We start from the raw sequence: 25604 nt of genomic DNA, 5'->3' as shown, positions 1-25604 counted from the left end.
CTGTTAGCCCCTTGGCTCATGGACAGCTGACTCCAGCTCTGTGGGTGCTTTTTGTTGACTATCTTGGGGGTTCTTTTTGTGGGTTACTGACCACACCCTTGGGAATGTGTGAGCATCTCACTCAGTAAACCTAGCCAGTTGGATGGTGCCGTCCCTGGACATATGGGTCTCTGAGGGGAAAATGATCACTTTCCCTTTAGGAGGGAGGGTGGGTGCCCCTTGAGGGTGGGGCCCTGGCCTTTTGTCCCTGCACCTAGGCCAGAGTGGCCCAAAGAAGAACCCATCTGCTGAGCTGCATGGCAAGAGTCTCCATGGGTTCAGTAACAAGGTGTCAAATGTCCATTGTGTGCCCAGAGCCAGCCTGGCTTGAGACTGAACTAAGCAGAAAGCCAGCTGCCCAGGGCAGGGCCCATTCCATGCCTCCTTGTCCCTCTCTCCCTCTGCTCCCTGGCACTGCCCAGCACACATGCGCCACTGCCCAGATAGTTGGGGCAGCTTTGGATCCTTGTCACCCTCCCTCATGTCTGTCCTTGTCAGCTCCCACCAGTAGCCCTGCAGCTTTCTCTCCCATTGGCCGTGACTGTGGCCCCAAGCCCAGCCTGCCCTGGATTGGGTCCTGCTTGGGGGACGGGGGGAATAGAGCAGGGGCAGGCACATCCCTGCCAGCCCAGGGCCTGCCAACCTGAGCCGTTAAGAGGCTGAGATGAGTGTTCAGACTGTGTGCCCCCCTCCCCACCATGCAGGCCTACAGGAAGAGGCTGCACCAGCTGCAGCAGGCTCTGCACCAGAGGCTGGCAGCCCTAGGCCAGGGGCTGGAGAGCCTTCTGGGCACCGACAAGCCCATCTCCCACAGGACCAAGCCACCAGCCTCCATCCACAGGGAGCTCCTCAGCATCTGCAGTGACCCCTATGTGCTGGCCCAGCAACTGACCCACATGGAGCTGGTGAGCAGGCCCACGCTACCCTCAGCCCAGACCCAGAGCTGGGGTCAGCTGAGAACCCCCATCTGGCCCCTGGCCTTGTCTCAGCATAAGCCAGGCATCTCCAGAGGTCCCAGCTCTGGAGCAGTCTCTCACCAACCCTGGGGCGAGGACTGGAGGGCTGGCCAGCCCTGCCCAACTTGGACCACTGGCTGGCAGGGAACAGAAGTACTGGGCTCAGATCCTGGCTCTGACACCACCTGCGGTGTGATCGTCCCACAACCAGTGCCTTGCCCACCTGGCCTCAGCTCCCCATCCAGGACTCACTCTGCCACCCCAGCTTTCCGGGGAAGCCCAACAGTCCACTCTGCTTGTAAAGGGGATGCCTTGGTCCACCCTCCAGCATGCTGGTTCCTGGTAGATGCTGAGGCCAGGGGCCTCCCCAGAGAGGGGAGGCCATGGTGGATCTCTCTCCTGTCAAACCTCCACAGTACCTCCTTGCTGTTTCCTGTGTACTATACTCAATGCTTATATGCACTATCTCATTTCATCTCCCATCACCTGCCAGGCAGGTGTTATATTCTTCTCTTTTCACAAATGAGGAGACTGAGGCCCAGATTGGTTAAGTGACATGCCAAAAGTCACACAGAAAGAAGGACAGAGCCAGGATTCAATTCTGACCCAAACTCTTAACCACCAGGCCACCCTGGAAGGATCAGGTCATTAGCCAGCTCACTTTGAGCCTGGTTTTCCAGGGTGTCACATCCCACAAGCACTCCCTTTGGCAGCCCCCAGCCCCTGGGAGCAGAGGCAGCCCCTGCGCAGGGGCAGGAGGTCTGCCTCGCTCAGACATTGTGGTTAGCTCTGTGACAACCAGAGTAGGGTTGTAGAGCTTCAGTGAGAAGCACCGGTGCCCAAGCCCCTCCTGGGGTGGGCTGGGAGGCAGGGAGCCCAAAGGGACACCACAGCAGGCCTCCCAACAGACACACCACTCTCCATAACTTTTACCAACTGCTCTTCTCCCTCCCGGTGCAGGCATGGCTGCGACTCATCGGGCCTGAGGAGTTTGTCTAGGCTTTTGTGAACAAGGACCCTCTGGCCAGCACAAAGGTAGAAGGCCCTTGGATGGGCTGTGACCCTCCAGCCCCTCTGGGGGATCCCCGGGCATCAGCTAAGCCAGCTTTCTAGGGACCCAGGGCAGGCTATGGGCTTGGAGGGGCATGCCCACTCCATCCATGCTCCAGCCAGAAAGCCTCAGACAGCAGGCCAAGTCCCCCAGAAGCCTTAGAGGGTGGGGTGTGCCTGGCTGGGTTACCCACCCAGCGAGTGGGGGGAGGAGCGGTTAGCCGAGGTCCTGGGTGGGGAGGACACCCACCACCCACTACCCCCACCCACCCACCCACCCCTGCCTCTCAAGGACCCCACTTGCCCTCCGGGCGCGTTGCAGTAGACGCGGGTGCCCTCCAGCGGTCACTCGGGGAAGCGCGGGCTGGTGAGAGAAGCTCAAGAAGTTCAAGGCACTCTCTTCCCTTTGAGGTAGGTGGAGTGGCCCCTGGGCCAAGCGCCCACGACTTGGTCCACACACTGATTTCAGAGCCCGCCCCTTCCCTTCCAGAGCCCACCCAGCGGGGTGCCTGGGGCTTATCAATGGCGTCAAATGCGAATCACAACTGGAAACATGGTGTCTTCTGCCCTGCATCTAATAAAAGAAGTGGAGACTAAGTATGCGATTGCATTCTCCCCTCTCCGATGAGCATTAAATAAGCACTGTATCTGTGTAGGGAAGGGGCACTCCCACATGGCTCGTAGGGGGACTGGCCCAGCCACTTTGGAGGGTGGCGAGTCAATAACGCCAACACCCTGGACTCCAGCTTTCCACACCTAATATTTTATTCTACAGGTATACACACCCGTGTACACAGAGATATACGCACAAAGATTTGGAATAAACAATGGTTATTGTGTCCAAAGGCTGGAAACAAACTACCATATCATCCATAAGGACTGGATTAAAAATGTTAATACAGCCATACATAATATGTTATGCAACTATTAAAAAAGAATATAAGTGACTATGAACATGGAATAATCACCAATATGCATTGTCGAGAGAAAAATGTAAGAATGAAGATCAGCGACAAAGAATATGGGACATCTGTAGCAATGACAAAAGGGAAGGTGCGTGATATGCAGCTGCTTGCAGGGCCAGGTTGCACAGACAGCCGCGAGGAGTACTGTTACCGCCGGGAGCCCTGCACCTGGCTAGGGCAGGCGTGGGAAGGGGACTCTGCCACTCTTAGCTGGTTGGTTGTTCTTCTGTTTCGTCTTGAGGTTTTGCCACTTCCAAGCATTACTTTTTTCTTGTCAAGTACATCAAGATTGCACATGACATTTATTTACCCACTCTGCTGTAGAACATTTGTATCATTTCCAGCCTCTTGCCATTATAGATGTTGCTGCTATGAACATTCTTCCATATTCCTGGTGTACATGGGTGTAAATTTTTCTTGGGCATCAGTTCTCAAATGTTTTGGTCTCAGGACACCTTTCCACTTTTAAAAATTATGGAGGACACCAAATAACTTTTTCTTATGTTAATTTTATCTGCCAATATTTATCATTAAAATGACTATCATACTAGCCATTAAAACCGATAACTTTTTAACATATTTATTTACTCAAAAATAACAGTATTAGCCCATTATATGTTAATATAATAACATATTTTATGAAAAATAACTTTTCCAAAATAAAAAATGAGTGACATTATCTTAAAGTATTTTTATAAATCTCTTTAATGACTGACTTAGAAGACAACTGCATTCTCTTATTTGATTCTGCATTCAATCTCTTGACATACATTATTGGTAGAAAATCCAACCTCTGAAAAATATGTAGTTGGAAAGTGAAGGAGTATTTTACAGCCATTTCAAATAATTCAGAATGTTCTTCTTTAATGCTACAGTGCAACTGGGTGAGTGGTAGTTTTTAAAGATTAATTGCAATATGCAATATGAAAATATATTGGTGGACTTTCTGAACTCTATTACATTAAAATCCATTGGTCTTTTTAAAATTATTTATTTATTTATTTTTAGAGAGAGGAGAAGGGAGGGAGAAAGAGAAGGAGAGAAACATCGATGTGAGAGAGGAAAATTGATCAGTTGCCTCTCATATACACCCCAGCCAGAACCAAACCTGCAACCCAGACATGTGCCCTGACCAGAACCAATCTCAAGACCTTTTACTTTGCAAGATAATGCTCAACCAACTGAGCCACACCTGTGAAGGCAAATCCATTAGGTATTTTTATTTTTTGTTTTTGTTTTTGTCCGTGCAGGATTTTGTGATATTATACATTGATCATTTGGAAAATGCCTCTTTTTTGCCCATGCAGGATTTGTAATATTATTATACATTGGTCATTTGGAAAATATGGCTTCCCTGAATCAAACAGATCTTCCAAATGTTGGCACATTTTATTATATAATATTTTAAAAGTCATATTCATTAATAACATTTACTGGTCTCATTAAAAACTAAAAAAGTCTTCCCTGGCCAGGGGCTGCAGTTCATTCCCCCCGTCATGGCCGTGCAGGAGACAATGGATCGCTGTTTCTCTCTCCCCTTTCCTCTCTCTCTAAAATCAACAAAACTATCTTCTGGTGAGGATTAAATAAGTAACTAAATAATAAAAAATTTAAAAAGTTCTTACATATTGGGAAGCCGTCAAGTTCCCAAAGGTGGACACATGTTTTATAAGTTCCAGATTTTTCTCTTGAAAACTTGAATCTTATCACTGGCAACGAATACTATCAATGTTCTCTGAAGGTACAGGCTCATTTTGTTCATTTTCAAGACCATCTCAGCCAACGGCTAAAATGTGAATAAGCCTATTGGGTCAGTCTGTCTTTCAAGTGGAAATGGTGTCCCTGGGAAGAGCGGCGCTCCCGGGCCCCTCCGCCCACAGCGCTTCTCGAGACACCATCGGACCTCTGCATGCAACAGAGGGCACGCGTACTCCAGTTCCGTCTGGGACCTTGAAAAAGACATATACTCAGGGTCAACAGTGTATAAAAATTTGGAAAAGTTATGCTTCCTTGAGGACATTCTTAAGTCACACTCGCATTTTTTCTCTTATTGTGTGTGGTAGGAAACACAGCAGCCACTTGCTTGGCTGGAGCCTCTCCCCACCACCACCCCGCCCCATGTTCTCTAAGGCATCGCTGCAGTGTCTGCCGGAAAAGGCAATGGCACAGCACACACAGGGAGAGAGTTTTGCCCTGCGGAGGCACAACACTTGAGAACTGTTGCTCTAGGATACGCTGAATAGCTGTGTGTGTGTGTGTGTGTGTGTGTATGCACTTATAGAGCAACACAAAGACACAGCTGATTCTCATGGCTCATAGTGATTGTGCCCTAGAACTCCTCCATGAGTGCTGAATTAGAAATGTCAGTGCTCCAAAGGAAAATCCAGAGTTAGGTGTCTTACAAGCCTCTCATCACAACATTGGCATCAACCAGCCAAAATACAACCTTGCGACTTCCAGCCAATATGGAGGTGTAGACAGACACGCTGCATCTCCCTCCACAACTGGAAACAACCAGAAGTTCCAGAAAAGCAAACTGCATGGAAGTCCAGCAAACAAAGATATAAAGAAGAAATACTCATCCAGACAGGTAGGAGGGGCGGAGCTGGAGCAGAGAGGACACGGTGTGGTGGCGGCAGCAGTGGCAATAGTGGCAGGCAGTCAGAAAGCGCAGTCACACATTTTAAAAAGTTGGGAGACACACTTGGGGAGCGTTCCCAGCTACTCACTGGACCTAGTAGATCACGGTCCCAGCACTGGGAAAAATAAAGCCTCATTGCTTCTGACTGTGCAGACCAGTGGGTGTTGGAGCGGAGGCAGAAGCTGTGGGTCTTTCAGCAGAGTCCACTTGTTTAAAGGGCCCCCACAGTTCTAGAACATCCGCAGACCTACCCACTCTGGGAACAATGGTCAGGGCAGCAGCGAGAGAGGCGCCAGTCTGGTGCAGAAGTGGGAGAGGTGCCTGGAAAAGGGGCGAGTGCTAGGCAGGCGACATTGTTCCCTCTCGGACCCCTCCCCCGCATACAGCGCCACAACATGGTGAAACAGGTCGCCCTGTACTGAGAAATCTCTAAGGCTCCGCCCCTTACAACATAACAGAAGTGACAGCTCTACCTGGGACATGGAGGCAAACAAACACAGGAGCCCGTCAGAATTAGGAGACAGAGAAGTATGGCCCAAAAAGGGGAACGGATCAAGGTTCCAGCGGGAGAACTAAGCGACGAGGAGATAGGCAACCTCACAGATGAGGAGATAGACAACCTAACAGATGCAGAATTCAAAACACTGGTAATAAAGATGTTCACAGTCTTGACAGATATGCTTGAGTACAGCAAACGCATAAGAGAAGAAGTGAAGGCCTATGCTAAATGAAATGAAGGAAAATCTGCACAGAATCAATGGTGAAGGGAAGGAAACCGGGGTTCATATCAATCATTTGGAACATAAGAAAAAAACATTCAAGCAGTGCAGAATGAGGAAGCAAGAATTGAAAAAAAAATGAGGAAAACTTCCCAAATTTTGCGAAGGAGATGGACATACAGGTATGGGAAGCAGAGAGGGTCCCAGGAGAGCTGGACGCAGAGGGGACCACACCAGGATGCATCATGATTGAGATGCCAAAGGTGAAAGATAAAGACAGAGTTCTAGGGGCAGCAAGAGAGAGGCAGAGAGTTGCCTACAGGGGGGTGCCTATAGGACTATCAGCTGATTTCTCAGAGGACGTTTTGCAGCAGGAAGGGACTGGCAAGCACTATTCAATGTGATGAAAGGCAACCTGCAACCAGGACTACTGTATCCAGCAAAGCTATCATTTGGAATGGAAGGGCAGATGAAGTGCTTCCCACACAAGGTAAAGCTAAAGGAGTTCATCGCCACCAAGCCATTATTATATAAAGTGTCAAAGAGACTTACTTAAGAAAAAGATCAAAACTATGAACACTAAAATGACAACAACCTCACAAGTATCAACAAGTGAATCTAAAAAATAAAAACAAAATCCAACTAAATGAACCAGAATAGAGACAGAATCATAGGTATGGGGATCATTTGGAGGGTTATCAGCTGGGAGGGGAGAGGGGGGGAAATGGGGAAATGGTGCAGGGATTAAGAAGCATAATCAGTTGGTACAAAATAGACAGGGGAACTTAAGAATAATATAGGAAAGGGTGAAGCCAAAGAACTTATATGCACAAGCCATGGACATAAACTAAGGGGGGGTGGGATTGCTGGAGGAAAGGGGGGTACTGGGCAGAGGGGAGCAAAGGGGGAAAAAGTGGAACTACTGTAACAACATAATCAATAAAATATACTTTAAATTTTTTTTAAAAAATACAACCTTGCTTTCTCATGTCTCTGTTTAAAGACACCTTATTTAATAAATATTGCTTATTCAGTAACATCGAATTCATTGCCAACAGCACTGTGACTCAGTCTGAACAATGCCCAGCTCCTATGTGGGCTTCCTTAAGGCACACTGCCACCTTCCTGTGCTTGGGACAGAGGCATCCCGGTGGCACTGTGCGTGGGGCCCCGTGAACCAGGGACACCACAGCACCATGCGGACGGCAGAAAGGACACTCTTTTCAGTGTGGGAGCTGAAACCAGAAGGCAGGGTGTCCTTTAGCTTAACTTCAGCACACACAGGTGACTCAAATTTTATGCTGCTCTGCACACGTCCATGAGCGACAGCAAAAGTGACACCAGTGTCATTTCAGGGTTTCAAATAAATTTTTAAGGAACAGATGGATTGATAAATACAGAATCTGTGGATAATGAGGGTGAACAGTTACACATCATATTAATATATATCATATTAAATTACATCTCTCAGTGTATAGAAAAAAGACCAGAAGATATACATCAAATCATTGGTATTTGTGGATGATTTTAGATTTTGACATTTTCCAAATTGCCTGTGATGATCATGAGCTGACTTCATGTTCCAAAAATCCTCAACGAAGAGGCTGAGTCTAGCCCTTCCATCTTCCCCAGGCCTGTTTCGGTGACAAGACCAAGAACCTGGAAGCGTATGTGAAGTGGTTCAACAGACTGTGCTACCTCGTGGTGACTAAGATCTGCATGGTGCGTAGACACCTGGGGCATGATCTGGCATGGCCCAAGGGGCCAGGGCTGGGAGGTGCCTACCTGAGAGGGAAACAGAAGGGCTTCTGGAGCCCATCCATCCCCAAGCCCAGTGCCAGGCTGGGCATCCTTCTGGGGCACCAGGTGTCACCCAGCTTGCCTGCAGCGATATTTCCCCTCTGGGTAGAACCCAGCACAGATCCACCAGCCTCTGGCAGAGGATGTCAGGGACCGCTTGCTGAAAGAGCTAGGGGGCCTCTCTCTGCTCCCCCATCTGTGCCTGTCAGCCTGGGCTGACTGGCTGCCTGGCCTGCAGCCTGCTCTGCATGGCTCATTCAGGATTCAGAGGTAGAAACAACCTGACTATAAGAACTGGGAGATTGCACATTCAAAGCCCAGGTCTCTGGCTTCTCCTGGGAAGTAGGAAGACCCGACCAGTTTGAACCAGTCATGTCTGTCACCAAGACTGTCCTTCCGGCCAGATCTGTGCACCCTCTTCTCTCCCATATAGTGAAGGGACCCTCTTCTGAACCCAGTCTCCACCATCAGATGAAGCCCAGGGCCTCTTGTCACAGGAAAAGACTGGAGGCAGCACATGTGCCAGGCTGGGCTCTCAGAATCAGGTGCTGTAACAGCTTGGGGTGCAAGGTATTTATGGGGTGAACACTTGTGACAGAAAATGGGGCAGGACTGGTAAGCAGAGAAGCTACGCTGAGATGCCTCTGCCTGTGGAGGTTTCCTGTTCCCAGGCCACCGTCACTGTCAATGTGCTGCACTGTGAAGGACAGGGCGGGATTTGGGCACGTGGAGGAGGCAGGGCACTTCTGTCTAGGAAGATCCCAGTCAAGATCAGCCTGTGGCCCTGCTGGAAGACAGCCAGCTTCCTGCAGAGAGGAAAGGCAAGGGAGAGCTTTCTGCTTCTGAAGGGGGTACTGGAGCTGAGCCTGGGGGAGAAAGGGACCTCACCTGCCAGAGATGGCTCCTGTTCCCCCTACCCCAAACCCTCCCTGGCAGTGGGCTGTGCACTGGCTGTGCCTGGGATATGCTCAAGACCTCACACCCTCAGGCTGCAGGTTGCCCAGATCACGCATCTCAGCCATTAGGAGGGAGTGGCTGGGCGAGCAGGGTGTGTGGTCAAGGTCGGAAGGAGACCCGTCATTGCTGACGTTCAGGTGTCCTGTCCCCAGCCATTCAAGAAGAAGCAGAGAGCCCAGGTGATCGAGTTCCTTATCAATGTGGCCCATGAGTGCTTCAGCATTGGCAGCTTCAACTCCTTCATGGCCATCGTCTGTGAGTAGCCAACGCCCGGTAGGCGGGCTGGGCACCCAAGCTGCGCAGAGGGTACATGCCCACTCAGCCACATCCCCCACCCCAGAGGTCCAGAAAGGTGCCAATTTTGAGGCAAGCTCAGCCCCTCAGTTTGCTTGGTGAGGGTGTAGCAGTATGTCCCCAGGTCCAGGGAGAGCAGAGGCCCAAAGCAGGGCCTGGCCACCAAGAGGGACAGGACACGTACAGAGGCCTGGGACAGGACACGTACAGAGCCAAGCCCACCTCAGTGCAATGTCTCCCTGCTGTCTGACCACTGAAGCCACTGCAGACCTCAGCCATGGTCAGGGTGCAGCCTCAGGGGCTGGGCCAGCTTGGGCCACACAGAGACCCCTGGCCCAGGGCAGGCACGGGGCTGTACAGCCCCCCACAGTGTGGCCCTCCCTCCCCAGCTGGCATGAACACGAGCCCTGTCTCCAGGCTGAAGAAGACCTGGGCCAAAGTGAAGACAGCCAAGTTTTTCATCCTGGAGGCAAGCAAGGCCATTTGAGGCAGCCAAGTGACGCTGACCATCCCCAGATACGTCCAGCTGTGTCCCTGTCTCCTTCCAGCACCAGATGGATCCAACAGGGAACTTCTGCAACTACAGGACAGCCCTGCGTGGGGCCACCCACCGTTCTCTGACCGCCCACAGCAGCCAGGAGAAGGTGGGTCAGAGGCTTGCCTGGTCTTCAGGCTCCTCCTTGCTCCAGACTACCTCGGCCCAGGTGGGCTGGATCAGAGAACCTGAACACTGACCAAGGTCACCCGGTCCAACCTCCTGTACTTCTACAGCATCTGTAATAGACAAGCATGTCTCCCAGCCTGCATGCTTCCAGTATGGGGAACTCACCATGTCCACCTTCCCAGACAGATTAGCCTCCCCTCCCAAGCAGCTCTAACTAGTTGGAAGTCCTTCCTTAGGGGGCTGCAGTTGCCCCCCAGGGTCGTCCTCTCTAGCGAGCCACACAGAGTGAGACTGCTCCCTCTTCTACCCACTAGTCCTTCAGAGCCCTCAGGCCTCCCTCCCTCTCTCCTGAGTCAACAGCCCCAGTCCTGCCTTGCCATACATGGTCTCCAGTCCACTCCCCACCTGGGTCCCCTTGATCCCTAAACAGCTCCATTTTTTTGGAGTCCCTTCTATTTCAGATCAATATGTGGTGCCAAGTACATAGGGTCTTACACCTCCTTGTTCTGAACTCAATACTTTCGTAGAGTGGCCTCAGACCACACTGTTGTTTCTGGTGACAGCTAGCCTGAGTGCCCCACTCACTAGAGTGGCCTTTTCACAGGGTCTTCACTGACCCTGATTGATTCTCTTTCTCCAAATCCCCCTAGAGCCTCCAATACAAGGCCACACACAGGCCTTGGGGTTGCAGTGACCCTCTGGTTAAAGCCTGTCACCAAGCCAGTGACCAGCCTGTTCCCCTCTGAGCACAGCAAACAGCAACACTGGCTGGGCCTTCAGTCTGGTCATTTGTAGGACTTTGGTGGCACCAGGTCCCTGCACAGTTTGTAGAGGTCTGTTTCCAGCCTGAGGGAGAACAGCACAAGTTGCTGCTCTTGGAATTCACAGCCACTCTGGAATTATACTGTATGGATACTGGTGGCCAGGCTAGGGACAGACTGGGATGTGCACATTACCCACCAGCTGACCCTTCCTGTTCAAGCTACAAGCACCCCCTCATCTCTAGGCCCTGGGGAGCTGAAGAGGTGGGGGCAGCGTCCAGTGAGGGGTGGCCTCAAACTCCAAGACAGGTGAGCCTGTCCCCTATGGGCCAGGAAGCTGGAAAACCAGGCAGCAGGAAGAAGGACCTCACTTCACTGAGCACCTACCCCATGAGAGCCATTTCATCTCCATCTGCCATTTAATTCTGATGACTGCTCTGTGGGTGGATTTCAGCAGCACCATTTCCCAGCACTGAGTCCAGTCACATGGCGAGTAGGTGGCGGTGGCAGGAATCAGACTTTAACCTGTCTGGCTCCAAATCATGTGATTTTTGCATAACGCCAGGTGCCTCCTGTTCCCAGGGCACAAGTGCCACGTGGCAATCACAGAAGCACTGGCTGATGGCCCAGGAGTTGGCTGCAGCCTTGGGTCTGCAGTATCAGTCGTGACACTGCGCTCTGCACTGTTTCTCTTCCATCTGTGCCGAGGCAGGTAGCAGGGGCAGAGTGAACTCACTGGGTCTTCCGTTCCAGCTCTGGGGTGCTGGGACTCTGTGCGTTTATGTCTGGTGTTAGAGCTGGCTGACTTATAGAGCTGTGTGCTTACTTTCACTGCATTCTCCTCTAACTTCTGGAGAGAAATGGACCATGGTCTAGGCCCACAGATGGTGCTTCACAGATGTATGGGAAGCTGGAGGATGGATGGATAGATGGATGGATGGATGAATGGATGGATGGGTGGAGGGGTGGATGAGTGGATGGATGGATGGATGGATGGATGAATGGAGGGATGAAAGGTTGCTTGGATGGAGGGATGGACAGAAGGCTGGAGGATGGATGGATGGTTGATTGGATAATGGTAGACGGAGGATGGATGGATAGCTAGGAGAAATGATGCAAGGAAGGAAAGGGGAAGGAAGAAAGGTTGTAAGTTGCTCTCACAGCCCCCACCCCTAATGCCTCTGCAGCTGAAACTTAGGGCCAGGAGGCCTCAGTAGTCCCTTTATGTTTTCTTCCTACTTGTGGCCAGCTCCTGTCTGCTCTGCATTCTCCCCACCCCACCCTCTGCTCCAGGCTGAGCTGGGTTCTGATGTAACTGCTCAGCTGCAGAAAGCCAGGGCCATGGGTTTATAGTGATGCCACAAGGCAGGGAGAAATGCTGGGATATTAGAGCCTGACAGGGTGGACCTGGCCCACATGGACAGGCAGAAGTGGTTAGAAGTGCTCGTAAATGGAAAATGCCACTGCGCTGAGGACCAGCTCCAATGCTCTCCCTCCAGGAAGCCTGCACAAGCCCCCTCTGTCCTCAGAGTTCCACTGCCCTTAATCCCTCCCTGTACCAGCACTTGTCCCAATCCAAGCCCAAGTCAGCCATCATGCACCAACATGGGCCTGAGCCTCAGCACCAGGGTGGGGGAGGGGGTAGGCTCAGCACTGCCTGAACCAGAGTGTCTGCCTGGTGCCTGGGGCCTGGTCCCAAGGGGTCAGGCTGGACCGGCAGCATGTGAGGCGCGACTCTGAGCCCAAGGGCAGGGCCAATGTGCTAGCATCCTGGGGCCCGGCACACAGCTGGGTGGCTCAGAAGTGTGTCCCCTCTCAGTGCTTGAGGTCATCGTCAAGGTGGGCAGGGCCACACTCCCCCCAGAGGTTCTGGGGGCAGGTCTTTCCATGCTTCTTCCAGTTTCTGGTGGCTCAGGAGTTCCTTAGCCAGTGGCCACATTGCTCCCATCTCTGCCTCCGTCTTCACATGGCCACCTTTCCTGTGTGTATCCAAATTCCCCTCTCTACAAGGACATCAGTCACTGGACTGGACCAGCTTAGCCAGTATGACCTCATCTGAATGATCTCCAAATAAGTCCCGCTGACAGGCACCAGGATTTAGGATGCCAATATACCCTCTCAGGGGGAAACAGTTTAACCCACAGAAGAAAACAGCCAGCTGACTCCCCTGGGTGGTCTGAACTCTGAGTGATAGTCTCAGTTCTTGAGGACCCGGCAGAGCAGGGAGGCAGAGGCGGAGGCAGAGGCAGAGGCAGGACCCCGGCCAGGGACTGTGGGCCTGTCAGCCTGGCCTTCAGGAGCCAGCATGGCATGCACTTGGCCCCATCCTAGTACAGCAGGTTCAGATATTCAGCATTAAGAAAGACATAAAATGACAATTTGTTAAATATATATTAAAAAGGAGGCCACAGAATTTCACAGCAGGTGACTCCCATTGCATACGGATTTAATATGTGCGCTGTCCCTCCCAACAGAAGCTGGAAGAAATATTCAGGGAGCACTGGGACTGTGGGTCTTCCACCCTGTCAAGCACAGGCAGAGTGGCCCCGTATATAGTAGGGGCTCAGTCAGCGTGGGGGGCTTCTGGGGCCTGGGAGGAAACAATCTGGGCCCAGGGAAAAGGGACATGGGCCTCCTTTCTTGCGGCTTCTGCATTGCCCTCCTCGTACACACTGAGTAGCCTGAACCCCATGCAGCCCCCAGGCCAGGCCAGGCTGGCCAGCCGTGCCCAGCCTCTCCCACCTCTGTATCCTCAGGATGCATCTGAGATCCCTGGGCTGGTGGCTGCTGGCCAGGACTGACCTCCACCTTGTCCCTTTCAGATCGTCATTCCCTTCTTCAGCCTACTCATCAAAGACATCTACTTCCTGAATGAGGGCTGTGCCAACCGCCTCCCCAATGGGCACATCAACTTCGAGGTAGGGGCCAGGCCCCAGGTCAGACTGGCCACACAGCTCCCAGAGCAGGAGCACTGGCTGACCACTCGGCGGGTAGGGACTCGAGATGGTGGGCAGCTCCCCACTGGCGCCCGAGGTGGGGGGTGTTCCTCGGGGTCCCTGCACTGGCACAGGTGAAGCAGAATGTTTTTATCCCAGAGGAACACTGGGCTGACAGCTGGCAGGTACTGGGACAGGCTGCCCAGGGATGCCATGCACAGGGCTGGGGCAGCCTCCCCAAGGAGGGGTCCCAGCAGCAGGAGGAAGCAGTCAGATGAAGGGTGGGGTGGGAACATGGGAAAATAGCTCCCTGAGCCAACATTCACCTCTGTCAGCTCAAGGGTCCTCTCCTCCAGGAAGCCCCCCCCCCCCCATCTCCCAGGTAGAGGGAGGCCCATGCAAAATAGGCTAGGCATCCCTTGGTTCCAGGACTCCAGTCCCCAGGCTCCTCAGAAGCCAGGCAAGGCTGCTTCACTCTGTCTCTCGAGCCCTTGCAGGGACCCACCCAGCACCTGGGCTCTAAGTAGCGGTGGGTGTGGGGCTGTGAGGCAACATCGGGAAGTCTCTCAAAGGTACTGACCCTGCAGCAGGGGTGCACCATCGCAGGCCCCACTCAGCCTCCAGTTCCCTGGGCCAACAGTCCCAAGATGGCCCTGTGAGTGCAGACTTGGACCGGGTAGCCCAAGGGGGGTAGGGGGACATGCTGCAAGGCCCAGGAAGGCCTCTGCAGGTGTCCTCTGATGACAGGCAAGCAGCAGGCACCTGGGCCCTTCCGCCTCACACAGTACTCCCTGCAGGCCTGGTTTCCCAGAGGACCAGCCACGAAGACAGATTCAGCAGCAAGCTTCAGGCTTGAGGTGTCATGGAAGAGGGGGGGCTTGGGAGAGGCTACAGGGGCCCCAGGGCCTGGGAGCTCCAGGCTACCCTGACACACACCAGATGTGGGAAAGTTTTCTTTTTCGCCTTCTGGAGGCTGGGGGGCAAGAGGCAAGACAGCAAGGTGCTCACAGGGCCTCAGATTCAGGGTGCAGACAGTGGGGGCAGAGCCAGCCTAGGGCTAATTGGGGGAGGCCAGAAATGGGTCTCCCACCCAGTCATGACTTAGTGTTGCTATTTACTTAAAATCCTTCTTTAAGTTAGAACATGTTTTTCAACTTAAATAAATGTATTTAAATTTTTCTTAAAAATTCTACTTCAATGCATTTACTTAATTTTACATAAATACATTTACTTAAATGTATTATATTCTTTAAATAAACAAGCTTGCCATAAGTAGGGACAATCACATAAATAAATAGAATGAACCTAACGTCCACCTCTAGTTAGAGGCACTGCCTGCTGAGGGCTGCAGCCTAAGCCACCTGGACTCCGTGACACAGGGTGAGTCCCAGGTGTCAAGTACTGCTGATTCCTCAGAGGGGATGAGGAGAGGTGACGAACACCCTGGTTACTGAGGGGCGATGCTGTCATTTCTTGCCCTATGTTCCAACCTGCTCTCCCAGAGGTGATGAGAGAAAACTGCCAGGGCCGGCCCTGCTCTCCCAGGTGACATCGAGACCCTGGGAGTGGAGCACAACCATCTTGTCTCTGTGACCTTGGCAGAAATTTCTGGAGCTGGCCAAGCAGGTTGGAGAGTTCATCACATGGAAGCAAGTGGAGTGTCCCTTCAAGCAAGACCCCAGCATCACCCACTACCTGTACACTGCCCCAGTCTTCAGCGAGGATGGTAAGTTGGCCCCCACTTCACTGCTCCTGAGCTATGGGACTCTTGTGTGGCCTCTTAGTCACATTGCCATACAGGGCCCCTGCTCTGAGCACAACAGACCATGCCCACATTTGCTGGCTCTGGAGGCAGCAGAGAAGGCTGCCGCCCCTGGCTGGCTGGTTGCCACTCCTGAGCACTGGCCAGGGCCTGAGGAGCTACAGGTTGGACTCCCGGGCCCAGGCTTTACCCTAGAGACAGTTTGGAATCTGTTGGGCACCATAAATCTGGAGCACCTGAGGTCTGACCCCACTTACTCTTTAGAAAAGTAGGGGTAACAATAAGAACTGCCCTCCCAGGCCCATGTGCTGTGTGAGTGTGAGTGTGCGTATGTGTGTAACACACACCAGCACCAGATGAGACATCTTTTCTCCAGAGTGCCTTAAATATCTGTGCCCTCTAGGAAGTCAGTATTCCTCCCTGGTCATTTGTCAGACTCAACAGATTTGCCCATGAATTTACTAAGTGAGGGAACTTCAGGAGCCACTGCTCTAGGAAGAGAAATTGCTGAGGAAGCAAGTGGTCATAGGGCCTCAGCTGATCCTCCCTGTGGGGCAGTGCAGCCTCACGGTTAGATGCTCCCTGGATCCAAGACCTTGAACCACCCTGGGAGCTTCCTGCTTGGCGCAAAAGAGGCCTAGCTTCTTGTCACAGCAAAGAGTTCACAAAGGGACCACACTTATGCACAAGAGAAAGTGTTCTGCCATAAACAAAAAATCAGAGGAAAGGAATTTTTAATGACTTTGCTTTTTAATTGTCAATATTCTCAACTTTGCTGGTTTAAAAAAAAAAAAAATTGGAGCCAGTAACTTTTTGGAGTCCCTTCACACAATAAAAAGCTCAATAGCCTGGTGGGTAAACCAGACTGGGCTGCTCCCACCCCAGCAAGTTGTGTGAGGCTGGGCAGATTCCTCACCTTCTCTGAGCTTCCTCTGCTGCATCTATTAAGTGGGGTAATGAGAGAATGTACTCAGGGCCACTGTGAGATTTACTTGAATTGGCACAGCAAAGCCCACAGGAATATAATCCATTGACACTAATTGTATTAGTTTCCTATTAGTGCAGAAACAAATTACCACCAACTTGCAACTCAAAACAATACGAATTAGTCATCTTACAGTTATGGAGGTCCGAAGTTCAAAATCAGTTCCACTGGGCTAAAATCAGGGTGCCCACAGAGCTGGTTATTTCTAGAGCTTGTGAGTGGAGAATCATTTCATGGCCTTCTACAACCTCTAGTGACACTTTTCCTCCACCTTCAAAGCACAACATGTTCTCTCTCCTGTGTCAAGTCTCCCTCTTTCTCTCTCTTAGAAGGACATTTGTAATGGCAGTTAGGGCCCATCTGGATAATCCAGGATTATCTTTTCATCTCCATATTCTTTTATTGATTGCTTTTTTTTTTTTTTTTTTTTTTTAGAGAGAGAGAAAGATTTTTTGTTCCACTTATATATGCATTCATTGGTTGATTTTTGTATGTGACCTGACCATGGATTGAACCCACAGCTTTAGCATGTTGGGACAACACTCTAACCAACTGAACCACATGGCCATGGTGAGATTCTTAATTTACTCATATCTGCAAAGTCCCTTTTTGCTATAGAAGGTTACACATTCACAGGTTCTCGGGATTAGGGTCTAGGTATCTCTGGGAGCCATTATTCAATCTACAACAGTAGTTATTATGGTGATTGTTGTCATTAGCCAATAGACATTAGGCAATAAAATGTAACAAAGGCACATTAGGAGAGGGGCAGAAGAGTCTAGGGACAGGAGGAGAGTGAGGCAGGAACATTTCATTCACCCCTTCGGACAACAGTATTTCTAGAGAGCTGGCTATGTGCCAAGAGTGATTCAGCTGTGAACATACAGATAAAAGCCTGGTCCTTCTAAAGTGCCCTTTTAGAGGAACACCTTCCATTTGACCCTCTCTTCCTTCTGTCCCTTCCATACCCCAAAAGTGAAGAAAAGTAAGAGAAGTGACCTAAATTGGACTGAGCCCAGCTAGGTCAGTCAAAGTCTCTGAGGAAAGTTCTGCCTGCCTTCAACTCCTAGCCTCCCCTGGCAGGGCTTGCATAGCAATCCTGTTAACCCTGAGTTTCCCTGACACAAATGGAAATATAGAAAATCTCAGCAAATAAACAGAAAATATAAGAGCCAGATGGAAATTTTAGAACTGAAAAATGTAGTAACTGAAATTAAAAAACTGGATGGATGGGCTCAACAGTAGAATGAGGAAAGAATCAGTGAGCTAGAAGATAAAACACTGGAAATTATAAACTCTGAACAACAGAGCCTCAGGCAGTGGGACTACAACAAAATATCTAACACTCATTCATCAGAGTCTGGGAATGAGGGGACAAGAGGACAGGATTGAAAAGTACTTGAAGAAATGATGGCTGGAAATTTCCCAGATTTGGAAAAGTTATAAACCTACAGATTCAAGAAGCCAAGTGAATTCTGAAGAGGATAAACCCAAAGAAACCCATACTAAGACACGTTGTAGTCAAACTTCTGGAAACTTAAGAAAAAGGAAAAAATTTTAAAAGCACTGCAAGAGACGTGACATTTTACCCATAAGGGGAAAACAATCCATATGGCATCAGATTCCTCATCAGAAACCATGGTAGCCAGAGGCAATGGCACATTTTTCAAGAGCTGAAAGAAAACTATCAAGCCAGAATTCTATATCCAGTGAAAATCCGTCGTTGGCAGCCGTCCGTCTCGAGAGACGATGGTGTAGCTTCTTAAGAGTCTATCTGCACCGCCAAGAATGGCTGTGCAGTCCGACTCGGGAGTGACACGGTATCTGTCTCCTCCTGTGTTGAATCGACATCTTGCGATGACGCTGGAGTGTCCTCTCCAGTGAAGCTGAAGCTACAGAGCCTGGGCAGGGTGATATGGAGGGTCTGCTGTTGCCCATGCAGCAGACCCCCCCTCTCTTCGCAGCTGAAGGATCCAAGGGAAAGACGGAGTCAATACAGCTTGGCTTCAGGTGCGCCGCAGGAGTTGCCGGTGTTGACTACAACGTCAAACCGCCTTAGGGACTCCGGCTCCAGATTTTCTGTCGGGGTTTACTCCCTTAGCCTTTCCCCTGAAGAGGTATGCCGCAAGGCAGCGGAGGTTTTTTGGAGTCAGAGTTTTCCTTCTCTGATGTGCCCTGACTGGAAGATCGAACCAGCGACACTTAGCTCGCAGGCCGACGCTCAATCCACTGAGCCAAACCAGCCAGGGTGCCAGTGAAAATAATATTCAGGAATTTACTATAGATAAAGCAAAATGTAATTTTAAAAGACTGTTCAGGTAACCCACAGGAAGACAAAAAATAAAACAGGAAAAAAACACATAGAGAACAAACAGAAAATAAAATAATAAATAAAATAGCAGACTCAAGCTCCAACATATCAACAATTATACTAAATGTGAACGTCTAAATATACCAAGTAAAAGACAGAGATCAGCAGAGTAAATTAAAAAGCATAACCCAACTCTGCTACCTACAAGAAGCTCATTTCAAATATAATTGTATACACAAGTTAAAAAGCTTAAAATGAGGAGACATTAACTAAAGGAAAGCAGGAATAGCAATATTAATATCAGATAAAGTATTCTTCAGAGGAAAGAAAATTTCCAGAGACAAAGAGGGACATTATATAATAAAGAGGGTCAATCTCCCAAGAAGACATAGAAATTCTAAATGTGTATCTACTGAATAACAGAGTTGCAAAATTTATAAAGCAAAAACTGATAGAACTAAAGGAGATATAAACAGATCCACAGTTATAGTTGGAGACTTCAATGCCCCTCTCAACAATCAAGGAGACAACTAGACAGAAAATCAGCAAAGAACTCACCAATGCCATCAAATAATATAATTGACATTTATAGAATACTCCACACAACTACACATTTACACAAGACACATTTTTTTCAATTGCTCACAGGACATATACTAAGCTAGACCATCCTGAATACCTAAAACAAACTGCAACAAATTAAGATAATTGAAATCATACAAAGTTGGGTCTCAGATCACAATGGAATCAAACTAGAAACAAATAATATAACAGGGAAATCCCCAAACAGAATCTAAATAGAACACTTCTAAATAATCCATGCATCAAAGAAGTTCCCAGGGAAATAAAAAATAATTAAACTAAGTGAAAATGCAATCAAAATTTGTGGACGGACTTCCGGCCAAGATGGAGGCTTAGACTGACACGCTCTGTCTCCCTTCACAACTAAGAAGGAATACAACTACCTCAAAACAAAAGATAACTAGAAATTCTAGAAAATAAAACTACATGGAAGCCCAACGTATGAAGTTATAAACCAGTGGTGCTCTCCTGGACGGGTAGGAGGAGTGAAATCGGAATCGGGATGGAAAGGACGGGCTGTGCTGTCCACAGTAACAGCGGGGATAGCGGCGGGACTGCGAGAAACGCCAGGGGAGCAATCCCGATTGCAGTCGAAACCTGGCAGCTCGTGATTCCAACTCTGGGGAAGGCAGACCCCCCATTTCCTTGGACAGTGAGGCCGTGGGGAAGGAACCTCCCAGTTTCTCAGAGGAGAGTAAGGGCAGGAATCCATCTTGGACCCCCGCCCCTACACAAAGTGCCACAGAGCGGTGAAAAAGGTCACCAGTGGCAGGGTAGTGACAAGTGCATGGGGCGCTGCCCCCTACAGCCTGCCCAGGAAACAAAGGTAAACAGAAAACTGACAGGATGAAACAAACCATGATGATTGAAATCCCGGTGATGCAGCTCACCAGGCAGCAAATGAGGGACCCGACCAATGAGCAAATAAGAAATCTTTCTGAGGCTCAGTTCAGAGCTATAGTCATAAGGTGGCTTACAGAATTAACAAAAGATTTGGAACAAGACAGGGAAGGAATGAAAGCTAGTCATACTGAAACGAACGAAAACACAAACGAGACAAGTGGTGAGGAAATGAAAACCAGAGATCAAATTAACAAATCAGAACATAGGGAAGGAACAAACAGTCAACCAGTGCAGAAAGAGGCAACAAGAAGTAAGGAAAATGAGGAGAGGTTCAGAAACCTATGGGACAGCTATAAGCGAATGAACGTTTGAGTTAAAGGATTGCCAGAGGGTGAAGAAGAAGAACTAGAAATTGAAAAATTAGGTGAAAAAATAATGAAGCAGAACTTCCCGAACTTGGGGAAGGAAGTAGACTTATAGGTCCAGGAAACACAGAGAGTTCCAGAAAAACTGGACCCAGGGAGAACCACTCCAAGACACATTATAATCAAATTGTCAAAAATTAAAGATAAGGAGAGAATCTTAAAATCAGCAAGAGAGAAGAAAAGAATTGTGTACAAAGGGGTTCCAATTAGACTATCAGCTTATTTCTCAAAGGAGACCCTGCAGGCAAGAAGGGACTGGCAAGAAATATTCAAATTAATGAAAATCAAAAACCTACAGCTACAAATACTCTATCCAATGAAACTGTCATTCAGAATAGAAGGGCAGAGAAAGTGCTTCCAGGACAAAGTAAAACTGAAGGAGTTCATCAGATCCAAACCACTGTTATATGAAATGTTGAAGGGACTTGTTTAGGAGGAAGAGGATCAAAACTATGAACATTAATATGAAAACTGCACCACAACAACCAACAACAGAAGCTAGGGAATCGAAACAAAGGCAAACTAAGTAGGCAACAAGAGGGGGAAAAGAATTATAGGTATGGGGAACATATTGGGGGGAGGTCAGCAGGGAGGGGGGAGGGGGAAAGGGAGGGAGATGGTATAGGAATTAAGAAGCATAGTAGGAGGGAATGGAGCAGACAGGAAGAGGTCGAGAAGAACTATATGCACAACCAATGGACATGGACTAAAAGTGGGGGGACGACTGGAGGGAAGGGGGTCACTGGGTGGATGGGAGCAGAGGGAAAAGAAATTGGGACAACTGTAACAGTATAATCAATAAAACATTTTAAAAAATAAATAAATAAACTCAAGTGATAGCTGTCAGAACATAGCGGCAGCTGGACTGCCCATCCAGACTTTTGATGTATGCAAATGAACTGTATACAAATTAACCTGGACCTAGCCCCTGCCATAGGAAATAAAAATGGACTTTGCTTGTTCCCAGAAGAAATGTTGATGGACCGAGCACAATATATTGACAGACTTGGTAGGGGAAAAGTAGGAAGATGTAAATAACCTGCTGAATATGTTGATGGGTAAACTCACTCTAACCAAAATGTGTGTTTGGCAAAGTGTGAAGACAGCACCTGAAAATGTTCAGGCAGGCAATTCCTATGGGCCCCTGTGGATGACTGGGAGTCTCCACTCCTCTTTCCTTCCCCACTTTCCTCTTCCCCCTTTCACTTGCTCCCACAGCCCCGGAAGGTGAACTAGGAGCCACTTTTCCCCCACTTCCCTTGCTCCTAAGGGCCCTTGAGTTGGTCTGGCAGTTTCCTCTCCCCTCCAACCCCTTCCTGCCTCTTCCTTCAATAAACCTGGTGTTTAGCCCTAAAAAAAAAAAAATTGTGGACACAGCTAAAGCATGGTTGAGCGGGAATTCTACAGCACTGAATGAGTATATTAGGAAAAGGGGGGAAAGTCTCAAATCAGTCATCCAAGTTCCCATCTCCAGCACCTAGAAAAAGAGAAGCCAAATAAACCGAGAGTCAGCAGAAGGAAGGAAATGAGAGCACAGGAGAGCAGAAGTCAGTGAATCAGAGACCAACAGCAATAAAGAAAGTCAATTAAACAAAAAGCTGATTCTTTGAAAAGGACAGTAAAATTGCCATCCTCTGGCAAAGAACCTCTTGACGAATAAAAAGTGAAGATAGAAGTTACTAACATCAGGAATGAATCAGGATACCACTATAGACCCTGCCAGCATCAAAAGACTAATAAGGAAATACTATGAACAACACTATGCACATAAATTTGACTGGTTAGATGAAATGGATAAATTCCTTGAAAAATACGAACTACCACAACTCAACATAAAATACATCATTTGAATAGCCATATAACCATTGAGGAAATTGAATTTGTAATTTCAAAACACCCAAAAATGAAATCACTAGAGAGTTCTATTAAACACTTAAAGAAGAATTAATACCAATTCTGCACAATCTCTTTTTAAAAACTAGAAGAGAGAACTTCCCAATTCATTTTATGAAGCCAGTATTACCCTGATACTAAACCAGATAAAGACAGTATAAAAATATAAATAAAACCCAATATCCCTCATGAATGCGGGTGGAAAATTTCTTAACTAAATGTTAGCAAATAGAATTTGGCAATGTATAAAAATAATTATATCATGACCAAGTGGGTTTTCTCCAGAGATACAAAGCTGTTTAATATTTGAAAATCAATCAGTGTTATCTACCATATTAATAGGCTAACTGAGAACAATAACTTGATGATATTAATCATAGAAAAAGCATTTCACATATTTTTTAAAGATTTTATTTATTTATTTTTTAGAGAGAGGGGAAGGGAGGAAGAAGGAAAGGGAGAGAGACATCGGTGTGCAAGAGAAGCAGCCATCAGTTGTCTCTTGCACACACCCAATACGGACCGAACCCGCAACCCAGACATGTGCCCTGACCTTGGAATCGAACCACAACCTTTAGATCTGCAGGATGATGTTCCAATAAGTGAGCCACACCAGTCCAGGTGCATTTCACAGATTTCAATACCCATGCCTAAACAAAACTCTCAGAAAAATAAGAATAGAAGGGAATTGATCAACTTGATAAACTGCATCTACAAAATCTTTTCAGCTAACATTATATTTGATTGGGAAGGAGTGAATGCTTCTCACTAGGATCAGGAACAGGCAAGGATATCTACTCTTACCACTATTATTCAAAATAGTAATGGAAGACCTAGTCTGTGCAATAAGGCAAGAAAAGGAAATAAATAAGGCAAGAAAAGGAAATTTAGACAATATGGTAATTACCAGAGGAAAAGGCGCGTCAGGGAAGGTAGAAGAGGGTAAAGAGGGGATAAATGGTGATGGGAGGAGACTTGACTTGGGGTGTTGAATGCACAATACAATATACAGGTGAAGTATTATAGAATTGTACACCTGAAACCTATACAATTTTATTAGCCAATGTCACCCCAATAAGTTCAATAAAAATGATTTTAAAAGACATACAGCTCAGAAAGGAAGAATTAACACTGTTCTCTATTTGCAGATATAAAAATACCCCAAGGAATCTACAAAAACTCCTAGAGCTAAGTGAGTTCAGCAAAAGTTGTAGAATACAAGATAAAAATAAAATATCTACTCTATTTCTATGTGCTGACAATGAATATGAAGACACCAAAATTAAAAATACAATACCATTTATCATTGCTCCAAATAAATGAAATAGGAGTGACTCTAACTAAGTATGTACAAGACTTGAATGCTAAAAACTACGTAATCCTGATGAGAGAAATCAGAGATCTAAATAAATGGAGAGACATGATGTTCATGAATTGAAAGACGCAACATAGCAAAGATATGAATTCTCTTTCTTAAATTTAAGTACAGGTTTAATGTAATTCCTACCAAAATCTCAGCAAGACTTTTTTGTAGATATAGACAAGTTTATTCTAAAATTTATATTAAACAACAAAGGAACTAGAATAGTTGAAAATAGAGAAAAAAGAATAAAATGGAAGGAAACACTCTACCCAATATTAAGGCCAATATTACATGGTCACAGTAATAGAGACAATGTTGTGTTGGCAGGACATAGAAAATGGGACAGAAGAGGGAACTCAGAAGTAGACCCACACAAATATGCCCAGTGAGTTTTGACAAAGGTGCAAGACAGTTTAGTGCAGGAAAGACAGCCTTTTCAACAAATGGTGCTGGGGCATTTGGACATCCATTGGCCCACAAATGGACCTTGGCGTAAGTGTTACACTTCATACAAAAAAGAGTCACAAATGTAAGACTATGAGAAAAGCAGAGAAAATCTTTAGGATGTAGAACTAAACAAAGGGTTTCTTATAAAACTAAATACACAACTAAACATGACTCAGCAGTGGCACTCTTGGACATTTATTCCAGAAAAATAAATACTCATGTTCACACAGAAACCCGCACACCAATGTTTATAGCAGCATAACATGTTATAGCAGAGCCCCGGAGACAACGCAGGCACCCCAGGGGGTCAATGGTTAGACAGCAGAACGATGTTCAGCTCCGGGAAGTGAAGTGCAGATTCATTGCACCACAGACAAAGCTCCAGAGAATTCTGCTGAGTGAAAAGAGCCAGTCCCAAAAGGTTACACACTGTCCGATTCCATTTATATCACATTCTTGAAATGACAAGATTTAGAACAGATGAGTGGTCGCCAGGGCTGAGGAAAAGGGTGAAAATGGGACAGCAGGTGCGGCTATAGAGGGCAACAGGAGAGGTCCTCGCGGGACGCCCGTCAGCAGCCGGACTGTGTCAGCGTCAGCACCCCAGGGGCCATCCTCTCCTGCCATTTTGCAAGTGATCGCCATTCAGAGAAAATTGATAAAGGGTACACAGATCTCTCTGTATTATTTCTTACAGCTGAGTGTGAATCTACAATTATCTTTCAACTGCAAGTTTCATTTTTAAACTCTCTGAGTAGAACAGGTTATTATCATCAACTATAATAGTGTGATTTCACTTCATTTTCTGACTAGGTCTTTATTTGGCTTCTTATGAAAGTGAGAGCCCAGAGAATCACAGAAAAAGAGAGATGGAAATCTCTCAGGTGAGTCTGTGTGCCTGGGGAGTGGGGGTGTGAAAGGGTGCTTGGGGTCTGGACAGGACTGAGGGGTTTCATTGGTACCCAGCTCATCAGCCTCCTGGAAGCCCCCAGCCCATGAGGAGAGCACAGGTCAGGCCCTGATCTTGGGGTGGGAGCAGAACTCAAAGGCTGGATAGAAGAGGAGGCTGGAACCATGACCCCCCTCAGCTGGTGGCTGCCTGTGAGGGTGATCAATATGTACGCCCCCAGGCTTGGAACCCCTAGTCCCCATTCTTGTGCCAGAAAATGAGACACGCACCACCTCCCACTTGTTCAGCCTGTTGGCACAGC

The 25604-nt window shown here is 48.1% G+C and overlaps 1 protein-coding gene across 1 annotated transcript in view; it reads left to right on the top strand.

Annotated features, from left to right (window-relative positions):
- Positions 1-25281, top strand: part of RASGEF1C (RasGEF domain family member 1C) — a 32740-nt gene extending 7459 nt beyond the window's left edge. Inside the window, 10 exon segments of the mRNA XM_090289057.1 lie at positions 744-944; positions 1956-2030; positions 8003-8092; positions 9280-9382; positions 9811-9890; positions 9970-10065; positions 13669-13764; positions 15385-15508; positions 25207-25246; positions 25248-25281. Coding sequence (XP_090145183.1) covers positions 744-944; positions 1956-2030; positions 8003-8092; positions 9280-9382; positions 9811-9890; positions 9970-10065; positions 13669-13764; positions 15385-15508; positions 25207-25246; positions 25248-25281 — 939 coding nt within the window.
- The last annotated feature ends 323 nt before the right edge of the window (positions 25282-25604 follow it).

The sequence above is a fragment of the Furipterus horrens genome, unplaced genomic scaffold (assembly GCF_987537825.1).
Source record: "Furipterus horrens unplaced genomic scaffold, mFurHor1.1.pri manual_scaffold_10, whole genome shotgun sequence".
Lineage (NCBI taxonomy): Eukaryota > Metazoa > Chordata > Mammalia > Chiroptera > Furipteridae > Furipterus > Furipterus horrens.
This window is presented reverse-complemented; position numbering and strand designations above follow the sequence as displayed.